The sequence below is a fragment of the Camelus dromedarius genome, chromosome 17 (assembly GCF_036321535.1).
Source record: "Camelus dromedarius isolate mCamDro1 chromosome 17, mCamDro1.pat, whole genome shotgun sequence".
In the NCBI taxonomy this organism is placed as follows: domain Eukaryota; kingdom Metazoa; phylum Chordata; class Mammalia; order Artiodactyla; family Camelidae; genus Camelus; species Camelus dromedarius.
The window spans coordinates 40,851,919-40,878,010 of record NC_087452.1 but is presented as its reverse complement, the minus strand read 5'-3'; the positions used below and the strand labels follow the sequence as shown (position 1 = coordinate 40,878,010).

Genomic DNA, 26,092 nt, shown 5'->3' with positions numbered 1-26,092 from the left:
GAGAAAGGGTCAGATCTGGTCCTAGAATTCTGCACGTTACAACTGGGAGTGGCAGCTCTGACTTCAATGTCACAGTCTGGAATTAGAGTATTGAATGACACATTTATCTGTAGTTAGATGTCAGTGCATTTAGGACAGGATGTCCATTTAGTAGACATAAATGAGAAGGAAAAAAGAGAAGGAAGATAGAAAGCAAAAACTGGTAAGAGATGGGACTAATTCAGAGATTTCCTGTCATCATTTGGACTTTTTTCAGTGGATAAAACTGTTTGCCCTTAACAATTTTCTACTTGTAGTCCCTTGAAGTAAAGAGTCAATTGCCTTAGACATAATTTTTATATATATTAAATTTTTATATATATATAAAAATATATATTATTATTTTATATATATATAACTTAGATATAATTATATAGTCTTCTGATTTACCTTCTTTCTGGAGGCTAGTATGGTTTACATTCTGTTACATGCCAGTTAAATTCACAGTACTGCACTAATGTTAAGTGTAGGATTGGTTTGCTAATTGTGTGGATTTTTTTTTTTAGGGGGTGCTAGTATTATTCAGTGTCACATTCTTAATGATAAGAGGCATATATTAACCAAAGACACCAATAATAATGTGGCATATTGGGATGTATTGAAGGTGAGTATCTTTTTGTAATTAAATATAGGTTACTGGATTATATATCCCTTTATTTTTTATTGTAATTTGTGTGTGTTGTATATGTGTGTGTGTATAATAACCAGGATAGTAAATATATAAAGATTTAATTGCAGCCTAATTTTGGGGTGGATACTTTTTTATGTGAATATTAGATGAGAACTTGGTTTATCTTTTTAGTTACCTATAATTTGAATGGAACCATGTTCTCTATTTAGTGTATTATAAAACTGTGTTATGCTGCCTTCCCTTAAAATGAATATGTCGGAGTTTGTCATCCTTGACACTATTGACATTTTAGGCCTGATAAGTCCTTGTTGTGGGTAGGAGAGGGGAGCGGGGTTTGTTCTGTGCATTGTAGAATGTTTAGGAACATCGCTTAGCCTGTACCCCGTAGATACAAGTAACCACCTTCATCCCCGCCTCCCACTTAATTTGTGACAACCAAAAACGTCTCTAGACGTTGCCAGATATTTGGGGGATGAAGGAAGAATAAGTATACAAAGTCACCCTTTGAGAAGATGACTAACGAGGTAGGACCATCAGGAAAGAGCCAGGTTGCTGTTAGGATGAAGAGGTGGAGGGAGCATTCTGTGATACAGTTCAAGATTGAGATGTACTGGGATTGGAAATGTTCTGTGGCACCAAGAAAAGTTCATGGCATACTTTTGGGAAGCATACATATTTAGGGAATGAATAAGAAAGATTACAATGGTCAAGAAAGAGAAACTTAAAATTGCTGCCTATGTTATAGCTGTTGTCTGAAGGTAGCGTCACAATTCTCTTAAAGTGCTTAGAAATTGTTATTTATTCCTTGAAGATTTTTTTGCTTCCAGATACATGTGGTATATCAATTTCAGCAAAATTACAGTTTCCAAAAAAAGAACATTTTGTGTTTAATTTAAAACTTTAATAGGAGGTAGTTATTTGAGGGTAAATGCTTTAAGATAAAAATATTTGACCACATTCTTCTTAAAATGTATTTTAGAGTCCATATTATTTAGACAGATCTATAAAATTTTGAGTAGCTAAGTCAGAATCAAATCAGTAGACCACTTAATATTGATAATTATCTTACTTTCTTTTTGATGTACAGGCATGTAAAGTTGAAGATCTGGGTAAAGTGGATTTTGAAGATGAAATTAAGAAAAGATTTAAGATGGTATACGTACCAAATTGGTTCTCAGTAGACTTAAAAACTGGGGTAAGTTAGCAATTGATACTTGTGCAGTTTGGGATAGTTGAAAATTTCTAATATAGCTCATAATCAAGTATTAATAGTTACACAGACCTACATTTAGGTGTGAAAGGAAAAAAATCTTATGCAGTTTTAATGCCTCTTTGTATCCCAATATATTAAATTGTAGTTGCATTGAATCACATGAAACACATTTTGGTTCTGAATCTGTGGCTTCGCACTTCAGTCAAATAGTACAAATAAATAAGGGGGGGTTTAGAGACTTATTTCAAGAATGTATTCAAATGGAATGCCACTAACAATTTTTTCTCTTGATAGATGTTGACAATTACTTTGGATGAGAGTGACTGTTTTGCTGCTTGGGTTTCTGCAAAAGATGCTGGCTTCAGCAGCCCCGATGGCTCAGATCCAAAGTGTGAGTTTGTGTCCTTCCTTCACTTCCTCCTTCCAAAACAGAAGGTGTATCTTTGCTGTTTTTTTGCTATGTGTTCATCTTTTTTTTTTTTAAATAATATTTGGGGTTTAAAAAAATCATTTTTCAAGAAATCTATATATTCTCTGAAGACAGAAAAAGGGAAGTAGTCCTAATTCTGCTTCCTCCAGCCTACAGAGAGCCAACCCCTCAACTGTTTCCTTCTTCCCCAGTGCTCCTCTCTATACGTATATGGTTTATGGAAAAATGCAAAGAAATAGAGTCTGGGTCTCTTTTCTCTTCACTTAACTGTGTCCTTGTACATAATTAAAATTTGCCACGGTTATTTAGTAAATCTTGTGCGGGCCATCACTTTGTGTTTCTCTCTCTCTTTTAGTGTTTCTCTCTCTCTTTTAGTGTTTCTCTACCTGGATGTTGGAGCCTAAGGGTTCCACATAGAGCTCAAGTGGCCATACTTGGAGTCATAGTTGGGGGTGGGGTGGGGAAAGAAATCCATATATTCTCTCATATGGAAATGGAAAATACTATTCCATTTTAAATGTTTTGGGGATCTTTATTTTTCTCACAATCGTGATTTACCTTTAACAATTAAATATGCAGCAAACTTTCTACCCTTAAACCACTCTGGAAATCTGTTCAGTTAAGAAAAGTGAAGCTGGAAAATAGTTTCCCCAATTTAAAAAAAAATGTATTGAAGTGTAATTGATATGTGCTAGTTTCAGATGTACAACATAATGATTCAGTATTTGTATATATTGCAAAATAATCACTACAGTAAGTCTAGTTAGCATTCATTACCATATATAGTTAGGAAAATTTTTTTTTCTTGATGAGAATTTTTATGATTTACTCTCTTAGCAACTTTCAAATATGCAATATAGTGTTATTAACTATGGTCACCCATGCTGTATATTACATCCCCCTGACTTATCTATTTTATAACTGAAAGTTTGTACCTTTTGACCCCCTTCACGCATTTTGCCTATCACCCTAGGCCCCATCTCTGGCAGACATCAATCTGGTCTCTATATCTATGAGCTTGAGTTTTTCTGGGGTTTTTTTTTTTGCTTTTTTTGCTTTTAGATTCCACATATAAGTGAGATCATATGATACTTGTCTTTCTAACGTCGACTTATTTCACTTAACATAGTACCTTTAAGGTTCATCCCTACTGTCACACATGGCAAGACTTCATTCTTTTTTATAAGTGAATAATATTTCTCTCTGTGTGTGACATTTTCTTTATCCATTCATCCATCAGTAGACAATAAGGTTGTTTCTAATATCTTGGTTATTATAAATTATGCTGCAGTGAACATGGAGGTGTATATAGTATTTTGAATTAGTGTTCTCATTTTCTTTAGATAAATACTCAGAAGTGGAATTACTAGATTATATGATAGTTTTATTTTTGAGGAACCACCATACTGTTTTCCACAGTGGCTGCACCAGTTTACATTCCCATCAACAGTGCAACAGATTCCCTTTTCTCCACATACTCTCCAACATTCGTTATTTCTTACCTCTTTGATAAAAGCCATTCTAACAGGTGTGAGGGAATATCTCATTGTGGTTTTGATTTGCGTTTCCCTGGTGATTAGTGATGTTGAGCATCTTTTCATGTACCTGTTGGCTATCTATCTGTTTGTCTTCTTTGGAAAAATGTCTATTCAGATCTTCTGCCTGTTTTTTAATTGGATTTGTAAGTTTTTTGCTATTGAGTTGTAGGAGTTCTTTATATATTTTGGATATTATAACCCTTCTTAGATAAATGATTTGCAAATATTTTCTCCCATTCAGTAAGCTGCCTTTTCATTTTCTTGATGATTTCCTTTGCTGTGCAGAAGCTTTTTAGTTTGATGTAGTCCTCCTTGTTTATTTTTGCCTTCATTGCTTTTGCCTTTGGTTTAAGATCCAAAAAAACCATTGTCAAGACTAATGTCAGCAAGCTTACCATCCACATTTTCTTCTAGGAGTTTTGTGGTTTCGGGTCTTACATCCAAGTCTTTAATTCATGTTGAGTTAATTTTTGTGTGCAGTGAGAAGAGACTTGTCTTCTTAAGAGTCTACTTTATTTTGTCAATTATGTCTTTGATCTGTATTCTAAGAATGTAGCATGTAGAAATACCTGATGTATATAAATGTAGTTTAGTGGCTTTATATGGAAATAGCTCTTTAAAGAATATAATTGCTATTTTTGTTTGTTCATTTTTAAATAATGACTACATCTGAACAACCAAATGGAATATATGTTTGCTCCATGTTATCACTGCTTTAAACATTCTAAGATAAAATTTAATAAACATAAAATCTCTGAAGTCTTTTAAACATCATTGGCATTGGGTTAAGAACGTAACATCAGAATACGTGAAACTTTTAGAGGGATGGTATAGCTTAAGTGGTAGAGAGCATGCTTAGCATGCACGAGGTCCTGGGTTCAATCCCTAGTACCTCCAGTAAAATAAATAAATAAATAAACCTAATTACACCCCCGCAAAAAAGAGTATGTGGAAACTTTTAATTTTTATTTCTTTCCCTCTATTTTTAGGTTAAAGCTAATAATTCTTTTTTCCATTCCTTTCCTTTTTTTAATAACTCTTTTGCAGTGAACTTAGGTGGACTTCTACTCCAGGCACTTCTAGAATATTGGCCTAGAACACATGTGAATCCAATGGACGAAGAAGAAAATGAAGTAAACCATGGTTCGTGTTTTTATATCACAATAATTGATTTAAAAATTACTTAGAAGTAATGTTTATTATTATCCTGAGAATGTTTAAAAAATTTTTAAGCATTTGCTAAAGTGTGACACAGTATTTGTGGTGTTTCCAGTTTATTAAGCCCTCCCTTCCTAAAGTAAGAACATACATCCAGTCTTGACTGAGATTCCAAGAGAGCTTTTAATTAGTGAGACTACACAGGACGTATAGAATAAACCTTATGTATTCAGATGACCTTTGTCCTTAGAAGAAGGCAGCTTAGCCAGCTTATTCCAAAGGTGGACCTGCTGGATTTACCTCCAGGCTAGCTAACGAGCTGCATCAGAAAGCCAGATTTGTCCTTGTGTGGTCATACTTCACATTGGCCTGAAATGTAGATATCACCTACTCTATAATCTACCTGATGTTGGCTCTGAATGTTTCAAAAAATCAGATCCCCAACTCAGAATTGTCAGGGTAGGTAAATGAGTATGTATAAAGAATTCATGTCATTGAGGACATTCAAAAGCTGTGTGTACCACAGGCAGTGGCAGTACCTTTCTCTGGGCAGCAGAGGAGAATTTTGAACGTATGAGTTTGGCTCAGTTTGATTAAAGAACGGGGGGGAAAAAAACTTAAAAGTTCAGAAGTCATATGTTACCTACAGCTGGTTGAAGAGTCCTTGAGTCCCACCCACCGAGGACTTATTCTGCTGAAGATTGATTGCCCACCTGTGACAGTGACAAGGACCTCCTGCCAGAGACTTTGTTCTGGCTGACTGATTCATCCATAATGATTTTTGTAGTTGAAATCTCTTTTGCAAGGATGACATGGCTCTTTGAAAGCCAGTCTCCTGATCTCAGAGAGAGAACACTGACCCCTCCCGTGATGGCTTTTCTTTTATGTCACCTGGCCCACCTCATTTCCCTTCAGAATTGTACTGCAGACTGTGAGCCAGAGAAACTCAATGGTAAGGTCTCTTCACAGAGGATTGAGAGGGCTAGATTCTGGTATGGGCTCTGCCATTTATCAGCTGTATAGCTATGGGCATGTCATTTCCTGTTCTTGGTTTGTTTTTCTCCATCTGTAACATGACAGGGTGCCCTCAGAGGCCCAAGTAGCCAATAGATTAAATAATCAAAAAACAGCACCTCTTGGATCCAGGCTTTGGTTCAGGGAATAAGGAAGAAGTCACGGGAAACCCCAAATCATCCTTAAAATCAAACTGCCGTAGTAAAGGCAGGGCAGGGCCCACCCAAGATCCCAGGCAGAGTTCAGGACACCACATGCCGTACCTGTCCAGTAATCTGCTACTCCTGCCCCGTACTCAGTGGATACTCAAGAGTTGCTTAGATTGTACTTGATGAGCTGCTCAAGTATTCAGAGTCCTGTAGTGAGTTGCAGGTGGGGGTAAAAAAGATAAATGGGCAAGGACCCCATCCTTCAGAGACTGGCTTTCCAGTTGGGCAAAGGGCCGCTTACATCAAGCATTGAGATGAGAGGGTTGGTGCTATGAGAGAGGTTCTGAGAGTGCTGTAGGAGGGATTTCAGACAGTGAGGTTGTTTCCAGATTCATTAGGGAAATGTGAACAAATTGGTGCTTGAGTTGGGGGGTCCCCTGCACTTGGTTCACGAGATTACAAAGGCAGCAGAGTGGAATGAAATCTACAGAACAGTAAAAATGAGATAATGACTGCTTTGAGATTTTTATTTTTTACTGACACCTCTGCCATTAGTTATGGCTGCCAGTAAACACAATTTTTTTTTTCTGGCACAAGAAACTTTTCTGAGCTTGGTATTTGATGCAACTCCCCCCACCGACCGCCCCAAAAGAAGCAGATCATCGTTTATAAAGAGGCTGCCCTAGACATCCCTGTGGCTGAAATGGTTATGTTTTTGTTTCAAATCTCAAACATTGATCTCTTCTATTAAAATCCTCTAAAATGTAGTCATTTCTTAAGAGGTGCATCGCAAGTTGCAGTATTTCTTATTTTCAGGAATTCAGCTTTTTTTTTTTTTTTTTTTGGCCTTTGTTTCTGACTCTGGCTGACTTACAGGGCTTTTGATTTTAAAAATCTTGCAGTGGTTGAACTCTGTGGAAACAAAATATTTAGAATCTGTGTTTTTAGCACTAACTCTGGGTACTGACACCATCTGTACCTTTTCCTAGTAAATGGGGAGCAGGAGAACCGAGTTCAGAAGGGAAATGGCTATTTTCAAGTGCCCCCACACACCCCTGTGATCTTCGGTGAAGCTGGAGGTCGCACCCTGTTCAGGTATGGGTCATGAAGGCTAAGAATGCATCCTGTTTGCCAAGAAGTATTGATTCAAGCAGATGTTACACATTGTTTATCATCAACTTCTAGGGGTGTCAGGGGTTTGGAAGCATTTTTAGCTTCATGAAACAGTTAAGTGTCTGATGCTGTTGGGTCACATTCTAATTGAACCTTGCCTCAAAGCAGCTTCTTAGCAGTTACTGCAAGAAACTCATTTTTTCACAGCCAGCATAACTGCCAGGGTCAGGGAAAAGATAGAATCACCAGAAGTCCCCACCCACAGGACAGCATCAGAGTAGATAATTTCCCTCAGGCTGGGCCAGGTAAGATGGGTTGGGCTGCTCCTGGGAACTGTTGTGCCCAACGGTAGACCAGCCTGAGGTGCGAGGCAGTCCTTGTGAGGCCCTACAGGCAAGAGCTGGACTGGCTTCCCGTCCAGGTTGCCAGCAGGGCCCAGGGAGAGTCATAGGGGAGAGCCTTCTAGAGTCGTCTATAGGGCCAGAAGTACGAAAAATGTTTGTCTTGCCCTTGAGGCCAGGATTCTCTTCCTTTATGGTGGTTTCCTGAGAGTGTGGTTACCAAAAATATCCTGACCCATTACGTGTGGAGGCCTGTGCCCTGCACTGTAGCACTGGCGGGCGACCTTTCTTGAGTGCTTTGCCTCCACCCAGGTTTCCTGTCATCACCCAGGGCCTCAGAGAGGCAGCTGCACTGTATGCCTGGCCTCAGAATCGGGGGCCTGGGTGTTAGGGCCTTGCTCGCTCTCTTAACACAGTGAGTCATTCTGCCTGGTTGTGCTTTGTTTCCTCAGCTGTCAGGTGGGGGTTATCCTAAATGAACTCTGTAAGGGTCCCTCCCTCCAATGTTGGCTGACAGTGACTTTGTTATCTGTGTTTGTGTCACTTACTACCTGATGAATTATGTTTAGGCTGCTCTGCCGAGACTCCGGGGGTGAGACTGAGTCCATGCTTCTTAATGAGACGGTGCCACAATGGGTAATTGACATCACTGTGGATGTAAGTGTCCTCCACTCCCATTTTGCCCTTTTATTTTTTTCCAAACCATGAAGAAAATTAAGAACTGCTTTAGACTGTTCTAGTTGGAGTTCTAGTTCTAATGAAAACTAGGCTGCCAAGTGGAATCCTCTTCTGCTTCCCTGCAGTTCCAAAGTTGCAGAAGAAGTATTCATGATTATATTTATCTTTACTTTTAATCATATAAATAATATATGCTTATCAAAGAAAAAAAATGAATAAGGTGAAATTCCCATCCCTTTCCCAATCACTCCTTCTATTCTACTCACTCCCTGTTCTCCCTAGAAGTAATAACTATTAATAGTTTAATATGTAGCTTCTAGTACCTTTTTCTATGCCTACACAAGCATATATTATTAATGTGTGTATATATGTGTGTGTGTATAGCTCATTTTATTTTGTACAAAATCTATTATATATAGATTTTTAATACATGTATTTAATAAATATATAATATATATTATATTATGTATATTATACTGTTCTGCAACTTGGTTTTTTGGGGTTTTTTTTTTTTTCCACTTAAAAAACATCTTGAACTTTTTTTTCATGTTTGTATATGGATCATTCCTTTTTAATGACTGCATAGTATTCCATTGTATAAATGTACCATGATTTATTTAACCAGTTCCTATTAATGGACGTTTAGGTTGTATCCAATGTTTTCTATTACAAACAATGCTTCAGTGAACACCCTTGTACATATATCTTTGTGTACTTTTTAGGATAAATTCCTAGAAGTGGAATTGCTGGATCAAAGGGTATGCACATTTTAAATTTCGATAGATATTGCCAAATTGCCCTCCAGAAAGGCTGTATCAGTTTCCACTCTCACCAACAGTATATGAGTACCCAGTACCCCACACCCTCACCAACGCTGGATACTTAAAATCTTTGCTGAAAGATAGGCAGATATTATCTCATTGTTTTAATGTGTGTTTTGGGGTTGTTATTTTTGTGTGTGTGTAATGAGGTTAAGCACCTTTTCATATTGGCCATTTATATTTCTTTTGTGAATTGTCTGTATTCTTTACTCAGTTTTCTGTTGGGTTATTTATCCTTCTTATTGATTTGTAGGAGTTCTTTGTATTGAATATTAACCCTTTGACTACTGTCCTGCCTCTCAATTGAATTTTTACTTTGTTTATAGTGTCTTTTGTCAGGCAAAATGTTTTCAATTTTTATATGACCAGATTGATCTTTTATGGCTCTGAGTTTCATGTCTTGCTTAGGTATTTCCTACTCCAAAGTAACAAAAATGTTCTCTTGTATTCTCTTCTAGTATATTTATGATAATGGTTTACATCTAGGTCTTTAATCTATTAGAATTCATTATGATTGGTGTAAAGTTGGATGCTAACTTTCTCCAAATGGATAGCCAGTGTGCCAACAGTTTACTGAATAATTTGCCCTTTTCCTTCTAATTAGAAATGCTGTCTTTATCATATACTAAATTTCTGTGTACACACGGGTCTGTTTCTAGACTCTCTTTTGTGCTGTTGACCTATCTTTTAAATTTCTAAAGCCATATGAAAAGAGATTTAATCTCTAGAACCTTCAGAAAATTTGTTTTCTGTCCCAGATACACCTCCAAGAACTTAAAACCAGTCTGACACCTGATGGATATTCTATAGTCTTCTCTAAGTCCGAGTCGCCCATAAACCACTACTTCCTTTGAGTGTAAAACTCACCTAGGATGCATTGTTGACTTTAGGCCTGTGGCTTATTCCTCAGAGGAGACATTCAAAGACAGGATATGACGTGGAGGCTCAGAGGAGATTAACACCCAGAGAAAAGATGACCAGTTAATTTTATCCTTCATCTAACTATGTTGTTTACTTCATGGTAGACATCTAGATGGTTGGTTGAAGTTTCTACTCTTGTTTAAACTTCAGACCTCACTCTGATGTCAGAGGGAAGAAAGTGGGAGAGGACTTGATTGGCCTTTTCAGTTTTGGATAATGGGCCTCACCAGTGTAGAGTATGGTTTTGCTCAAAAGTGAATGTTCTGGGTTTCTCTAAGACAATTACTTTTTTATTTGGGCATTTATTGTACAATGGAGATTTTTGGTTTGTATGGCTTAAATAATTCATTTAATTCATAAAGTTTGTTTCCCTTTAATACTTTGAATTGTTACTTGAGAATAGCGATGCTGCAATTTCATATTGACTGACAATGCATATAATTGTCTTTATGTTATCTTTTACTACAAAATGAAACATTATACTTTTCTGTTCTCTAAGGCTGATGTAGATAATTTGATAGCTTACTATAAATTTAATAGAAAGTCACTTTTAATTGTAAAATAACTTAACTTGTAAATCATATTTTCCTATTGACATCATTTTATTTTATCAGCTAATAGAAACTATTACACTTTTTTCACTTTAATATTTCAGAAAAATATGCCCAAATTCAACAAAATTCCTTTCTACCTCCAACCTCATGCATCTTCAGGAGCAAAAACCTTAAAAAAGTAAGTAAATGGAGTGTCATGTGATAACCTTGATCTAATTAATTACCAGAGAGATTTGTTTAAATTCCCTATAGTTGCTTTTATAGCAGAGGAGACAAGTACAAGATCTAAGGCTAAGTTCATAATATTGAAAGTTTATATAATTTAACCATTTACCAAGTACCTACTGTGGCTGGTTACAGATGTTCAAAATAAATAAGACATAGATTTTGTCTCTTGTCATAATGCGTAAGTTAGGACACAGTCTGTGTATAATAACTCTGTTTTTATGAATACTTAGAGAATGATGAAAGTAGGGAGAAAGAAATAAATTTTTGGCTGGTGCTTTCCAGAAAAGTTTTTTGAAGGACATGGAATTTGAACTAGACGTGTAAGGATGGATAGAACTTCAAAAGAGAAATATTCCAGGTCTAGAAAATGGTTTGATCGGGGATATGGAAGGAGGAGCATGCATAAGATAAGTTAGCGAGGACCTATGTAGCTGCAGCATAGGGTGGAGGGGTGGCCGAAAGGAAGGCAGTCAGAAAGGAAAGGAAAAGTTTCATTGATGTGTATCCCAGCAAGTAAAGTCAACCAGACTTGAAAACCTTCTGTTAGGGAAATGTACAAATGTATGCAAAAAAAGAGAATGGGAGAATGAACCCCCATTATCCCATCAAACAGCTTAAGTAATTATCAACATATGGCTAAACATTTTGTTTCATCTATACCTCTACCTACCTTCCCTCCCACTGAGCCCACCTACCTACACACACAAACACTCACATGCACACACGGGATTATTTTAAAGCAAATTCCAAGTATCACTTCAAATAGATTTAATGACTGAAGTTCAAGGTGGCTTTCCTGAGCTTGAGCTACTTTGTTAACTGATGTCAAAAAATAGGGAAGTAGGTTGAGGGGTAAGGAAGTTGCTGAATCTAGTTTTGGACATGTAGAGTTTGAGATGCCCTTGGGACATCCAGCTGGAGATGCCCAGCCAGCTTTTGGGTTTGTTGGTCTGGAGATCAAGCAGGCATTTGAAACTGAAGGTCTTAGGTGTAGGAGAAAGCCCTGTGAGAAATGAGCACATGCATGATCGGAGCCTGGTAAGCACTGGGGGCTGCCTTCCCTTCCAGGAGCGTTTAGTTTGCCCGTGCTCTGGGAAAGTCTTTAAGGGAATAAAACCCAGAAGCCTATTCTGTATGTATATGTAGGGTTTAAGAATGTGTATTTAATCTCACTTAGTTGCACGTAACTTGTGTCTTAGGACACTATAGAAAACCTGTTGGCAGTTCTAATAATGGATTGAAGCAGTGACTGAGAACATTTAATGGTTTATGTTTCTGTGGTATGTTTTATCTTTATCAAATGTTAACACCAAAGAATATGGAAAAGATAGTATCCAGTGATTTCCTGATATCACAATCTGCCCTTGCTTTTTACAGAGACAGACTTTCTGCTAGTGACATGCTTCAAGTCCGGAAAGTAATGGAACATGTCTATGAGAAAATCATCAATTTGGATAATGAGTCTCAAACCACTAGCTCTTCTAATAATGAAAAACCAGGAGAACAGGAAAAAGAAGAGGATATTGCTGTGTTGGCAGAGGAGAAAATTGAACTTCTGTGCCAGGATCAGGTAAGTGGACTTGAGGACACTGCCCCATTTTTTCCAGCGCTGGTTCTCAGAATTTCATCATGTAGTGGGATTGTGGTTTCCAAGTCTGTTGCCTCTGGGGGGTTTCTGCTTTTAGAGAGACTATAAGGAGCACTGGGTCTTTCCCACCCATTTGTGAGGCCCCTTCTTGAGGGGCTCTTCAGCCCACCATAAAGCTTCTATTTACCCCAGGGCAGTTTTCAGGAAAGGGACATGGAGATTTCAGTGTACACACAGACCATTGTGGATGTGCTGGTGACATTTTTTGCCTGACAAGAAAAACGCATGCTCGTCTTGATTTGCAGAACAGTGTCTGCCGTGTTAGTTTTGAAGTTCTGAAGTGGTGGTGGGTGGAGTAGTGGTGGAGATGTTGTAAATGAGGATGCATTCAGTGCATTTCTTCAGAGGAATGGCTGAACACGGTGTGTCTGGCTTAGCCACACAAGCTGCACGTCTCACTGCACCCAGGTTCATGCCTGAGTGCAAGGCAGCTGTGTCAACAGGAGCAGGCCACCAGGCATAGGTGAGGAGAGTGCCAGAGTTAACAATAACTGTTGGCTCTTAGATACCTTTTTTATTATTTATTTTTTGCTAATCAGGTTTTGGATCCAAATATGGACCTTCGAACAGTGAAACACTTCATATGGAAGAGTGGTGGTGACCTCACCCTCCATTACCGTCAGAAGTCCACGTGAAGGGTGGGCAAACACTTCTGGCTATTCATTTACTGACCTTCCTCTATGGCCCCAAGAGTAGTCCTAGGAAGCCCACTGAGCCCCAGCGGGAACAAGACTTCTAACGGCCGTTGTGATATGGACCGAGATTCTTTTTAATTGAAGTGACTAATCGAGATGTAATATAGAAACCAGTCTCCATGTGTAGATTAAGCTGTCCCCAGGAAGGCAGAGTGCCCGAGCAGACTGTGTCTTGTGATGTACAGAGAACTGACGACAGGCCAGGACAGACTTTGCTTCCTCCTTTTGTTTCAAAGGACCTTATCTTGATCTGTTAGCACTTGTTAGAGACACACTGGTAGGGCCACATCTATCACTGTGTTTCAACTCTGAACCCATACACTCTAGCTTTTCTAAGAGTACATTCCATTCATGCAGTATCTATGAAGGCTTTTTCCAAGTTTGTCATTAAAAAAAAAAGTTGTTTTTGCCGTTTAAGACAGTTATTTTTAATAGGAATTTACTGCTGCACAATTCGAGAGCCAGCCCATTTAATAATAAATGATTATTGTTGGGCTTCTTTTTAATATTGTATCTCAGATATGTTCTTGTAGGAAGACCCGTTGGAATTCCAGGTGCGGGATCGTAGCACTTGGACTGCCAGACTAGAGCACGCCCAGCGATGCCGCCCCCAACAGTGCCCAGGCTGTGGCAGCCACAGGGAGGTGCGGCTGTGTGACTCCTTCCTCCACTGTGTCGTTTTATTTATGGGCAGAGCCAGGTGACATCACAGGCTCTTGCTCTGGTGAGCAGCTTGATACCATCCAAACTTAAGACCATGGTGAAATTTTAATTTCATTGAAATGCTACCTAATATTTATGGTGTCAGACTGAAAGGATTTCATAGTGGGTTGATTTGATATTCATATTCTGAAAGTGTACATGTTTATTTTTTCCAGTTTTATATGCAGGTTTTTGTTGTTGTTGTACCTGTATCCAGATTTCTTTTCACTGTTCTTTCTAACAATCTAAAGCTTTCATAGAATCATTTGGATCTTGTACAGAATATAACTTATTGGGTATAAACACTTCAACTTTTGGCAGAAAAAAATACTTTGGATTCTCCCCAAGGTCATTTGTATTTGGGAGAGAACAATGGCCCACCCCCGTAAAACTACATAAGACAAGCCTCCTGTATGAAGCCAGAAGCACAAGTGCCTTCAGAGGGCAGTTTATTCCAGACCAGTTGCCTCCCCAGCTTGTGTGCAGCCTGTCCCTACAACAGCAGGGACTGGGGAAGGAGGGGGTGGGGCAGGCTTTCCCTTTTCTACATCTTTACAGGTTCAGCTGGAGGCAGCTGACCTGGGTCCAGACCTTACTATTTGAGATACTCTGATCCGCACAACCGTAGAGACAGGGTTCCCTCACTGCTGGTCAGCCTCCTTTGGAAAGTGGACAAGTCATTGCCTCCAGCACTTCGATGAAGTGAGCAAAGACACACCACATTTCCAGTGAGTCTTTCTCCCTTACGCAGAGAGCAACCGGCTTCTTTTTTTAAAAATACTTTCTATCTGTTGAATACAACAGTGTACTTTTGGTGCACATTTTTTAGCAATAGTTGTGAACTAATGGCAAAAAAAGAAAAAAAAAAAAAAACACCTCATTTACCAGCCCTGAGTTGTGTTTGCATGAGGGGCCCTTGGGCTGAAGGAATGGGTCTGGCCGGGCCATGCTGCCTGTGTGCTGATCCTGAGGGTGGCCACGCTCCCTTTCTGTCATAGTTCTGTCCCCCAAGCATGGTTGTGATTTTTTTTTGTTGTTGTTCCAGTCAAACCAGTAATAGTTTCCAGAAAATCTGACAGTCTGCAATGCCAAAAGGGTAAAAATCTGTATTTCACAGTTGTATAGAATAAAGGCTTTAGTTAAAATATTTCAGAGTGTAGTACACATTTATTTATTTTTTCATTTGTCATTTTCCTTCATAGCAGGTTACAGAGAAAGTAAGAAACTTCTGGTTTACCCTGGAAATAATTAGCATTGGTATCCATTTTATCCCCCAATTTAGGGAAGGGCGGGTGTAAAAGTGAGGGAGGAAAGAACCAGGTCTCTTGGGGGAGAGTGACTCTGGGTCAGTGAAGGGAAGCTGGCCTCAGAACAGTCCCGTGGTGATTCCATTCTGCTTCCTGGATTCCTGCAGACAGACACCGGGCTCCCAGACAATCCAGGAACCAGGCTCCGGCACTGGCTTGGACACAATGCCTCTCTGTTCTGCAGGCTTATCAGCTGCTCTGGTAGACTTGACAAAGGCTTGCTTTTTAAATGCAGTCACAGTGCTAGAAACTTGAAGTGTTGGCTAATTTGGTGCCCTCCTTCCATATACTTGGTCTTTGCCCCCCACAGCAGTCCTTGTCCTATGAGCCTAACAGAGCTCTGAATTCCCTGTAAGTGTAGACATTCCAAAACAACTGGTAAAGTTGGGACATTTGACTGGGCCAAGGCTAGAAGGCAAGGCCAAGGGCAGCTTTCATGGTAATCAGCAAGGGGTGTGGGAAGGTGAGGGACTCTAGCCAAAGAGGAGAGGACTTTGGTGAGGGGCCATCCTTGGTTGGAGCCTCCTCTTCCTGCAGGAACCAGGCAGAGCAGAAGACCCAACCTAATCTTAGCTTTCCGCAGCACTGGAGGTGAAGGGAAAGGCTTCCCCATTGCTGTGGGAAAGTGCTTTCACCCGCTCTTGTCCAGGCCCTGCGTCCCCTTTGGGGTAGGAGTTCTTTGTAAAGAGGCCCTGTCAGGAGGACTGGCTTTGAGCGTCTGCTTAGGATGGGGAACTTAAGTTTGTAACTTTTATTCACCACTGGGGCTGGCTGGCTGACTTGTATATTTAGAAGAGATGGTTACAACCAAGTTTGGGAGCAGACAGGAATCACAGCTGGGGATACTAGGTCTGAGGGATGCAAACCCTGGGGAAGAAGCAGCATTGCAGTCCAGGCGCAGGTGAGTCTCTGCTAAAGGGCCTAGAATTTCCAGCCCTCCTCCCTCAGGAGACGTTGGCAAGTTTTCTCCTCCAACCGCAACTGGAATCTGCAGTCAGCCTGAGCCAACTGTGCAGTGTAGCGGAGGGATGGGGCCACAGAGGTTCCCAGGGCTTGGGGGTGCCTTCCATTACAGCTCAGGCTGGCTGAGCTACGCAGGAAGAATCAAGGCAAGCCCTACAAAGCAACCAGGCAAACACCCCACACCAACCCCTTCCTCCCTTACCCCATCTTCACACCTGGTCCAGCCTGGACTCTGCCACCTCCCATGCAGCCGTAGTGACCAGAGCAGGAGCAAGCACTGGACCTGAGGGTCCATGGCCAAAAGATGCCCTTCCTCAAGGCCCTCTTTTACTCTCCCACTGAGGCTCCATGCCCCACCCAAGCACAAAGAATCCTTTCCTACCCTAGCTCCTGGAAAACTAACTTACTCTGGGAGTTGCTCCCAGCCCCCTAGCACCCCAAAAGCACTTGTTTGAGATTCTCAAACAAGTGCCCAATACCCCAAAGCCAGGACCATCAGGCAAAATAATGCTGGAAGGTCATCTGCTGGAGACCAGTAGAGTCTGAGTGGACACAAACCCCCTGCCAGCAGCAGCCCCTGCACGGCCTCGCAGCCGCAGCCTGGGGAGCTTAACGCAGGGGGCTGGGCCGCACAGTGTGGCGCGAGCTGCTTCCCTGCTGCCAGGCCTCATGAAATGCCATCAAAGCCCACCGTGTCACAGTGCAGGGTTTCATTGAGGGGTGGAGAGCTGGGCCTGGCTGGCTGCCCCCTCAGCCTCTGCCACAGAATCTGGGCTCTCTGTGCGTGCGGGCTCCTCCTCAGCCTGAGCTTCGAGCAGCTCGGCAGACAGCCCGTCTTCTGGTGAGGCTGCAGAGGTGAGGCTGTCGGGAAGTGTCAGCTGAGGCAGGTGGTCCAGCGGCACCTGGGCGCCTGGGCTGTCTGGGAAGGAGACCTCAAACTCTGACCCAGACCATGTGGCCTCACCTGAAACACACAGGGTGGGGCTGAGGAGGCCTGCAGAACAGGGCCAGTGTGGCCTGGGCCAGTAACCCCACTGCAGCTCCCACCCCTGGCATTGATGGGGGGTGGGAGAGCTAGTGTACAGATGCCTTGATGTAGCTGTATTCCACCGCAGGCCCGTCTCTAACCCCACTGAGAGTCAGGGCAGCCTTCCCCACAACCCGGGGTCCTTCCCAGAAGGTTTCAGAAGGTGCCGGCCACTCACCGCCATGCTCGTGAGAACCGCTGCTGGAGCAGACGTCCTCCGGGCCTGAGGCTGAGACCGCTGTGGAGGTCAGCTCTGTGGAGGAGGGCAGGCTGGGCCAGACGCTGGTGTTGCTGCTGTCCAAGAGGGAGATGCCCGACACGTCCAGGAAGCCTAGGGGAGGGGGCGCAGTTCTCTGCCAGCACAAATCCCTCACCGTGGGAAGGCCAGCACCCTGCACTCTGCCCTGCTCCCGGGGCATCAGGGGACTGTAATCTCCTCAGCCCATGGCAATGCCCCCACACAACCCCAGAGGTTTCCCACTGCTCGTTTCTGAGGAAACAAAGAGGCTGGGTATCATGGGGATAGCCCAATGGCAGAGGGCCCAGACCCCACTCTGTGCCCAGTGTGCTGTGTGACCTTAAGCAGGCCGCCTCTCTTGTCTGGATGGCAGTCTCCCCATCCATACACTGGTCAGATCATCTGCAACCATCTTGGCAGGTAAGAGATAGGAGGGCTCAGCGGATCCGGCCAAGTCCAGCCCTGAGCCCAGGGCCCCTCAGCCTCCTCTCGGCCTGCTCAGTACCTGGGTCCATGACTCTCTGCACTGGAGGCGGAGGCTGGAGAGGAATCTCCATGGAACGTGCAAGATCGCCAAGGTCTAGAGCACCATGGCTGGGACTCTCAGGCCCAGGAAGCTGTTCCTCCGTGGAGGAACCAGGTGCCTGCAGTAGGGCCTGCGGGGAGCCAGGGGAAAAGAGGAACAGGAGGGGCCAATCGAGACAGTGTAGTCTCACGTCACCCCCAGCCCACACCCACCCCAGAGCACCACTCAGCTGGAGGGAGCACACAGCCGTGGTGTTGCTTCCTCTACAATGGGTGTGAAATCAGGCAAGAGGGGCCTGGCTGACCTCCCATGTGGTGCTGATACAGTTGGGGGCACTCTGTCCACTCTATTGAACAGCCCCAGGGGCCCACAGGGAGAGTCCATGCCTGGGGAGCAGTCCTCCGGTACCCTCCGTGCAGACCCCAGGCACCAGCCCAGTGCTCAGGGGGGACTTAAGGGACCTGTTCAACAGCCATGACCAGGCTGAGACCTGGCCAGACAGACCACCCCTGGACACCCAGACCCTGGCCCAACTTTACCAAAGACACGGAGGCAGAGAACAAGGCTCTGCCCACCTCTGAAACTCAGTTTCCCACTCGTGAAATGAAAATAACAACCAGCACCTCACCAGTGCCCTCATCTCCAGACCCAAGTGGCAGGAGAACCAAAGTAGGTTTCAGCTGTCCCAGGAGGGGTATATCTGCTCCCACTGGTTCCCATAAGCAGCTGGGCCTCCCAAGGGCTCCAAAGACAGGCCCCTGGTGAGGCAGCCTCCAGAGTCTTCTCTCTTCCCAGCTGTAGGCTCCTCTGCCCAGATGAAGCTCCCTCTTCCCCCAGCTGGCAGGTGCTCCCCATGTACCTCTACGTAGTCACCCTGCTTGGAGCCTGCCTCCAGGCCAGGAGGGGCAGGAGAGTCCTGCGGGGTGGGTCCAGGTGGTGGGGTCCCAGGTGGTTGGGTCCCAGGTGGTTGGGTCCCAGGTGGCGGGGCACCAGGTGGTGGGGCACCAGTTAGCTTCTTGTGGTAGCTTGGGGGCTGGGTTGGGATCCGGTGCAGATACCCGTAGCCAATACCGCACCCCAGACTGCCAAAGGCCAGAAAACATTCGCTCCAGGGGCTTGTCCTACAGCCCTTTCTATCACTGCCACCCCAACCCACTGGCAGTGAGGGGCCTCCCAGACCACCAGTCAACCTCAGGACCCCTGGGCCCAGGACCCAGCCCTCCACCCCTACTGTGGGATTCAAGGTCCATGCCCAATGGCCAGGCCCACCACAGCCCCACCAGGGCCCCACCCTGCAGCCCTCCAACCCCAGGAAGTACCTGCCCTCTCCACCCCAAGCTGCATTGGGAGTGACAGTCACCTCCCGGCAGGAGTCGGACTCGGAGTTATAAATCATCAGCTTCAAGGGCTTCCCCTCGTGGGACTCAATGAGCGAGAAGAAGTCCTCAGACTACAACAGACACATGGCGCCTGAGCCCTGCTCCCGACACTGGGGTTGGAAGCCTCAGCAAAACAAGACAGTTCTCATAGACAGTACCCATCTCTCCATGCCCCATCCAAGGGGCCAGGGACTGAGGGGGCCAGCCACAGGTTCCTCACCTCCTGGAGGATCTGGTCTGAGCCAATCACATAGTCTGTGTAGGGGCGCAGGCCAGCAAGGGAGGCAGGTGAAGAGGGTTCCACATCCTGAGGAAAGAATCAAGAACAATTAAATCATCAGCCTTGCTGGGGGACAGGGGCTGGGGGAGCTGCCTCCCCAGGTGGTAAATAAGACACCTGTCCTCTGTCCCTAGGCCAGGATCTCAAACTCTGACTCTCCCACTAGCGCGTAATTCCTCAGCCTCCCCCAGGTCCACAGCCTGTCCAGCAGAGGGCAGCACTGTGTCATGGTGCTGAGCTCCGGACTCGACCTGGCTCAAACTCCAGCTTTCACCAGCTGCTCGCTGGGGTGCTGTGGACAAACACTTAACCCCTCAGCCTCCGTTTCCCCACAACTATAAGTGGGATACATAGTACTTACTCACAGGGTTGCTGAGAAGATTAAAAAAATATATGTATATATGTCCAGAATGAAAGCCACACCTTGGCCCACAGTAAGTACCCAACTGCATTGCTGTTACTGCCGCAGGCATATGGCTGAAGACCCCCGGGTGAGGCTGGAGGCGAGGACAGTGAGAAGTGGGTACGAGGATTGCCTTCTCCCTTGGGAAGCTCCACCACTCCCAGTCTCCCAGGGAAATGTAAAGGGATTTACATCATCACTCCCACTGCACTCATGGACAAATTGAGGCAGGCTGAAAAGGCTGAGAAGTCTCTGGCAAGAAGTCAGCAAGCAATAGTGAGGGCTAGAAACCAAATCAATTTCCAGCTCAGGGCATCCTCTGTTCACCAAGCCTTGGGACTGACCATTCGAGAACTTAGGGGACCATCAGTGAATGTGCGATGAACAGACACTAACAGACACATCTGGGACAACCCAGTCATGGAGCTTCATTAAGGTTCAGGCCCCAGGCACCAGCCCAGTGCCCAAAGGTGCTCTCGGGGGACCTGCCCAAAGAACCATGATACTGGTCTACCATAGAATATACCAGAAAGCACACTACAGATAAAGACTCCTAGCAGCAGTAGCAGCATTCTGGCAGCACAAGCATGCTTCCAGGAGGTGGCACCCCCACCATCCAAAAGAAGAAACCAAGCTCTAGAGGGCAAGAAACGGCCCAGAGTCACAGGGCAAACAAGAAGCAGCGTGCACTGTTCAGGGGACAGTGAGTTGTCCTCTCTGGGACACTGGAGCAGGTGAGACCACACCTGCCCCTCCCAACCCTCTTAACAGACCTGTTGGCTGTTGGCCTCTCCCAGGTGCCACCCCGCCCCACCCCCACGTGCCCCGCCCCCACTCACCAGCACGTGCCACACGTGCTCGCTGGCCCTGCGGAAGCTGCAGAAGCGCACGCTGGCGCCCAGCAGGCCCTGGCCGCCCCACATGTTGCTGGGCACCACCTCCACCTCGCGCACCTTCATAGTCTTCATGTTGAACACCTCCAGCTTCACGGGCTTCTCCACGTTGGCCTTCAGCAGGGCCTTGAGCGTGTCATTCTCCTTGTTCTGCAGGGGCAGCGGGGCTGACTCCAGGGCACCCCCGCACCCAGCCAGGCCCCCCAGACGAGTGTGGGTCTGAGATGGGGTGAGGACGTTGGTGGCCAGCTGCCCCTGCAGGGCCTGATGCAGGGCTGGGCCGGGGCAGTGGCTGGGCCCCCGGTCCACAGGTCGGGCCTGGGCCTGTGGCCACTGTGACCCCCAGCACCCCTAAGCCCTGCTAAACCTTCCTCCCTCAGTCCCCTGCCAGAAAACACAACATAACCCAAGAGCCCCTGGGTCTAGAGCACTGAGGCACTGCCCGTCTCAGAGTCCCCACACCTCTCAGGCCCCTCTTGGCAGGCCCCATAGGCCTTGCAGCCAGTTCCAAGAGTCCATCTGCCTCCAGTCCACTCCCAAGGGCCCAGGAGCTGAGCTCCAGGCCGGACCCCAGTCAGGCTCAGTGATGCCCTGGGAGAAGGGGACATGGGGCTCGGCCTCCCTCCAGCAGAAAAGGGTGCTGGGGCCCCCTGAGGGACAGAAGGAAACACATGCACACACACAAGCAAAGCAGAGGCAGGACAGGGGCTCCTCACCAGCCGCAAGTGCCCGATGGTGATGATGAAGTCAAAGTAGGGCTCCAGGCCTGCCTGCTGGGCAGGGGAGTTCTCCTGCACCTGCAACGGGCAGAGGCCACAGTCACTGCACCCAGCCCAAGACTCTCCCAGGAGCCCCCAGCCCTCAAATTCTAGACATACATTGGCATACATCTAGACACATACACTGGCATGAACTGTTCTGAGGAGGCCACATGTGGGTGTGGTCAAAGTTCACTCCATCCTCTCACTACCTTCCCTGGCACAAGTTTTCCTCTTTTGGAAAATGACTCTTTCCTGAACCTGTTCCACAGACCATGCTTCCAGAGATGCCTCCAAGGACAGCCCAGGGCAGTAGGCCACACAGAGACAGGGCAACGCAGATACTCCCCCGGGGGGCTGGTCAGGGGCCGCTAGAAAGCCAGAGGGGTTGACCAGAAAGCTTTAGATGAGGACAGGAAGGGAGTACCCCAATGGACAGAACCAGGGCTGTGCCCAGAAAGACCGAATGGGGAAGGCAGCCTGGGGCCAGATCCCAGAGGGCCCCAGACCCTGTGGTAACAGATTCAAGCTCAGGCCTGCAGGTGATGGGAGCTATTGAGGCGGGGAGGCTAAGGAAAGCAGACCCCAGGGTCTGGAATGAGTCTGAGCCACGGAGCTTGCAGCCCGGAAGTAGCGCCAAGTCCCCCTCACAATCTAACCTCATCCTACACAGGACGGCTCCTCCAGGAGCCATTCCTGGCCCAAGGGTGCTCTCTGCCCTGCCCTCAACTCCCAAACTCACTGCTGTCTCCAAAAGCACAACAACCAGGCTTGTAGCCATGGTGGAACTCCATCTCAAAGGCCCCATTCACAGAGCCCTGCTCAGACAATGTGGTCTTTATCCTCAGGTCTGGACTGAAGGTGGGCCCCACACCCTCAGGCCTTTGGCTGTGAGCATTTGATGCCCTGCCGGTCAGGTCTCAGCCAGGCCCCGGCCCACAGGGCACAGGGCTCATGTGGCCTCAGGTTCTGGATGCCTCCTTGAGGGGAAGGGCCCATGGCTTCTGCCAACCACCAGCCCCTCCAGTCTTGGAGTCCCCAGACAGAAGGAGAGGCCAATTTGCCCCTGGAATCGGGACTCCTTCTAGCAGTGTCAGCAACAGAGCCCCTCCCTGCCATCTCCAGAAGCTGTCACGGCTTCCACTGAGAATGAGTTCAAAAACCAACTCCAGCCCTAGGTGGCCTGGCCCGGAGGGCAGCTGCTCAGAGCCTGCCCTGTCTCTTCCAGGGAAGCCGGGATGAGGTGTCTTTTGAAAATCAGAGGACAGTTAATCAGAGAGAGCTAGCAGGGAGACGCTCCCTGCTAGCTCTCTACCCTCCTCAGTGCCGTGTGTCAGTCACCCTGTCATTAATGAGGTCCAGAAGCTCGGAGTCCAGAGCACATGCCCGGCCCTCTCCCAGCCCATCCAGCGCCTCTGCCTACCCTCTCCTGTGGCCTAGTCCTCGGTCTGGCCCTACTCCACTACTCTTGTCGTGGGCCTTGTCATCGCCCACTCTTGTCTCCACAGCAGAAATCACCTATGCCACTGCCTCCTTGCACACACAGGCCTCCAACCAGCACCGCCCTCTGTCTGGCTATCCCATGGGGGCTCCCATTACACCCAACCCCGCAGCCCCACAACACATGCTGCTTTCATAGCACTCCCCTAGAGTTCCCCATCAGGGCACCTGATTAACAAGGACAGCAGCTTACACTTCCTGAGGGTTGGCTGGGCGCCAGAGCCTGCACCACCTGCTTCTTCTGTCATTTTACCCTCTCACTAACCCCAACAGACACAGGAGGAAAAGTACTCAGTTATTCAACAACAATCTGACCCCAGGAAATATGATCCAGAGCCTGCTCCTGCCCACAGCCCCCAGGAACAGCCGTTTCCTGGTGAATCCTCCACTGTTCTAAGTTTGCTGAGGGAAGGGACGTCGCCAGCATGCCTGGGACACAGTGGGAACGCCAATATTTACAGAAGGCAGCACACGTGTTCTTTGGTTTTTAAAAACGTTAAGTAGGTAATGTCATACTTCCACTTAAAACCTTCCAATGACTCCACATCTTGGAATAAAATCTTAAATCCTCAGAACAGCACGCAAGGCCCAACACAACCTGGCCTCGTCCTTTACCACTCTCCTCAGAGGGGCCACGCCATCTAAGCACACCAGCCCCACGTCCCTGCTTCTCCTCAAGCACAGAAAACACAGTTGCACCTCAGGGCCTCCCTCTGCCCAGTATGCTCTTCCCCCAAATATCTGTACTGTCCACTCCTTTCTTCCTTGCAATGTGTCTGTTCAAATGTTACTTGATCAGAGGCCTTTCCTGACCCCTCTATCCAAAACAGCACCCACTCATCACTCTGGATTCCCCCTACCTGCTTTATTTTTCTCCCTAGCAATGATCACCACCTACCATATATTTCTATTTCTTGTCTGCCTCCCTTTCCTCCCTGCCAGCATCCAAATGAGAATAGGGACAGTGTCTGTTCTGTTCACTGCTTTATCTCCGGGGCCTAGAACGCTGCCCACCACCGAGTATGTGCTCAAAAATCACTGTTCTGTGAACGAAGACCTCCAATCCCTCAATCTCTCCTCTCTGTCCCCCTCCAACAGGCCCTTCCTGTCTTCACTCCCACCATGGTCCCCAAGCCTTGTCAATATCCTCAATTTGCCTTCCTGGAAAACATTCTCCGCCGCATGCATTCCCCTGTCCACCTTTGCTGTCTGGTGCCTCTCCATGATGTCCACTAGGGAAAGTCCATCACGGAGCACAAATCCTGTCACCTCTGGGTTCTGAAGCCATCCTGGCTTTCCTTTTAGAAAACCCCTTCTTTAGCTCCTCAGCCTCCATCTCCTGGTTGGTAACAGAGCCTCCCATCACAATACAGAGACCACTCAACAGCCAGGCACCAAATTGACAGCCTATCTATGCCCATCTCTGCAGCCATCCACCATGCAAAAGAGAAAAAGGAGTCCTGGCTCTAGGGGCAGAGACCTTCCAGCCCCTCTCATCTACGTTATAGGCCCTCCTTCTCAGCAGTACAAAGCACCCCAAATCTCCATCTGGACGCAGGCCCCTCTCCTCACCTTCGTACTCTAGGAACCCACTGCATCTCCACTTTCCCCGGGATTGCTCACCTAGACCTCTCTGTGGCGACACCGAGGGCACATTCTCAGCCGCAGACCTTTACCGCGCTTCTCCGCAATGTTCCACCTAGGGACCCTCCCCTTGATGCAAACTCTCTTTCCGAACCCTCTATCGCACTCTCTTGGCTCTCCTGCTCCCATTTTCTCTGGATGGTTCTCCCTGATCCTCTACCTCACCCCAGCGGATGGCACCACCATTTGATCCCCCAGCCATTACTCTTCCCCATACCCATCTCCAGATGCTATCGACCTCACGATGGGCGGGATACGCGCCAGCGGGCTCCCCTAAAAGGTGGCGTCCACTTGGCTACCCCGACCCCCTGGATCCAAGGCCGGGACTTGAGCGTTGTCGGCTCTCTCCCCAGGCCCAGTGCGGAGCGCGGTGCACAGCAGGCGATCATAAATGTGACTCAAGTGCATAAAGGCGTATCGACTGGACCTGGTGCACTCACTCTTCACCCGGGATAAGTGCCATTCCGGGGCGGCCCAACCTGACCAGGAAACGCTCCGCTTCCTGCAGAGCTGGCACTCGGGGCTGGCACCGGGCCGACAGCGGCCACAGACGGGCCGGGGCCCAGAAGTGCCGCGGGACCGCCTCTCGCCCGTGGCTTCCACCGGAAAGTGGCACCACCGTCTCCCCCGGCGGCCGCACTAGGGCCGGGACCCCGCCACTGTCGCCCCCCGGCCGGCAATCGGGAGTCCCAGCTCGTCGGTGCCGGCGCCAGGCCAAGGTCACTGGCGCCGCGGGGACGACTCACCCCGTGCAGGTGGAAGCCCTCGGCACCGCCCGCAGGGTGCTCGGCACTGGCGCCCAGGCCCATGGTCACCGCCGGCTCCGGCACCTGTGCCCGGGACCGCGGCGCCTAGCGGGGAGGCCGACCCAGCGCCACCAGCGCGGACTCGCCCTCTCGGCGCTCGATTACCCTCGCCTTGTCACGTGAGCGCATGGCCACGCCCACCCTTTACAGAGACGCTCTGGACAGCTGGTGGCAGTTCCGTTTCCAAGGACGCGCGCGCCTCCAACTTCCGGCCGCGAGAGGCGTGCCCAGGACCCTAACTTGGGAATCCCGCTCCGCGCGGCACCACCAGACCTAGACTCGGACGAGCCGGGACGCCCGGAGATGGGCAGCAATGACTCCTCCCTTATGGTGCGTGGCCCAGGCACTGCCCAGCTGCTCCCTCCGGGACTCTTCGACCCTGTCCGGTGACCCCCGCGCCCTGCAGCTCTCCTGCCACCACTCTGACCGCTCCTGCTGTCCCCTCTGCCCGCCTTTTGCTGTCCCCGGCCGCTGCAAGCGGTCTTGGTCCCTTCT

General features: G+C 46.9%; 3 protein-coding genes across 19 annotated transcripts in view; 2 read left to right on the top strand and 1 right to left on the bottom strand.

Annotated features, from left to right (window-relative positions):
• WDR48 (WD repeat domain 48) overlaps positions 1-15,020 on the top strand; it is a 38,331-nt gene extending 23,311 nt beyond the window's left edge. Inside the window, exons 11-20 of one of the 2 annotated variants that reach the window (XM_031469997.2) lie at positions 546-643; positions 1,758-1,865; positions 2,178-2,274; positions 4,899-4,994; positions 7,162-7,267; positions 8,196-8,283; positions 9,027-9,062; positions 10,702-10,778; positions 12,206-12,398; positions 13,016-15,020. In XM_031469997.2, coding sequence (XP_031325857.1) covers positions 546-643; positions 1,758-1,865; positions 2,178-2,274; positions 4,899-4,994; positions 7,162-7,267; positions 8,196-8,283; positions 9,027-9,062; positions 10,702-10,778; positions 12,206-12,398; positions 13,016-13,111 — 995 coding nt within the window. In that variant the 3' untranslated portion in view covers positions 13,112-15,020. The remainder of the gene's footprint in view (positions 1-545; positions 644-1,757; positions 1,866-2,177; positions 2,275-4,898; positions 4,995-7,161; positions 7,268-8,195; positions 8,284-9,026; positions 9,063-10,701; positions 10,779-12,205; positions 12,399-13,015) is intronic. The other variant, XM_010974811.3, reaches the window with a different exon arrangement.
• Positions 15,021-25,702, bottom strand: GORASP1 (golgi reassembly stacking protein 1). Of its 3 annotated transcripts, none has more exons than XM_031470005.2 (9): positions 25,538-25,700; positions 21,606-21,686; positions 20,836-21,039; positions 19,534-19,620; positions 19,254-19,384; positions 18,794-19,016; positions 17,914-18,064; positions 17,349-17,501; positions 15,021-17,107 (listed from the first exon to the last, which is right to left on the bottom strand). In XM_031470005.2, exons 1-9 carry the CDS (start codon positions 25,598-25,600, stop codon positions 16,854-16,856), a joined length of 1,347 nt encoding a protein of 448 aa, XP_031325865.2. In that variant the 5' UTR covers positions 25,601-25,700; the 3' UTR covers positions 15,021-16,853. The 3 variants fall into 3 exon arrangements, with proteins under 3 accessions (XP_031325865.2, XP_031325866.2, XP_031325867.2); XM_031470006.2 differs by lacking the exon at positions 25,538-25,700 and adding an exon at positions 25,009-25,310; XM_031470007.2 differs by lacking the exon at positions 15,021-17,107 and having other exon boundaries at positions 17,358-17,820; positions 25,538-25,702.
• Positions 25,695-26,092, top strand: part of TTC21A (tetratricopeptide repeat domain 21A) — a 32,091-nt gene continuing 31,693 nt past the window's right edge. For all 14 annotated transcript variants that reach the window (XR_010384932.1, XM_064496720.1, XM_064496716.1 and 11 more), the window contains exon 1: positions 25,695-25,927. Coding sequence is in view for 13 of the 14 variants with exons in the window: in XM_064496720.1 (XP_064352790.1) it covers positions 25,901-25,927 (27 nt within the window). In the remaining variant the exon portion in view is untranslated. The remainder of the gene's footprint in view (positions 25,928-26,092) is intronic.

Coding starts and splice junctions, on each gene's coding strand:
- GORASP1 (XM_031470005.2), bottom strand. CDS start 25,600: ATGGGCCTGGGCGCCAGTGCCGAGCACCCTGCGGGCGGTGCCGAGGGC. Junction 19,385..19,533: donor CAGACCAGATCCTCCAGGAG/GTGAGGAACCTG, acceptor TGTCTGTTGTAG/TCTGAGGACTTCTTCTCGCT. Junction 17,108..17,348: donor CGGTTCTCACGAGCATGGCG/GTGAGTGGCCGG, acceptor TGTGTGTTTCAG/GTGAGGCCACATGGTCTGGG.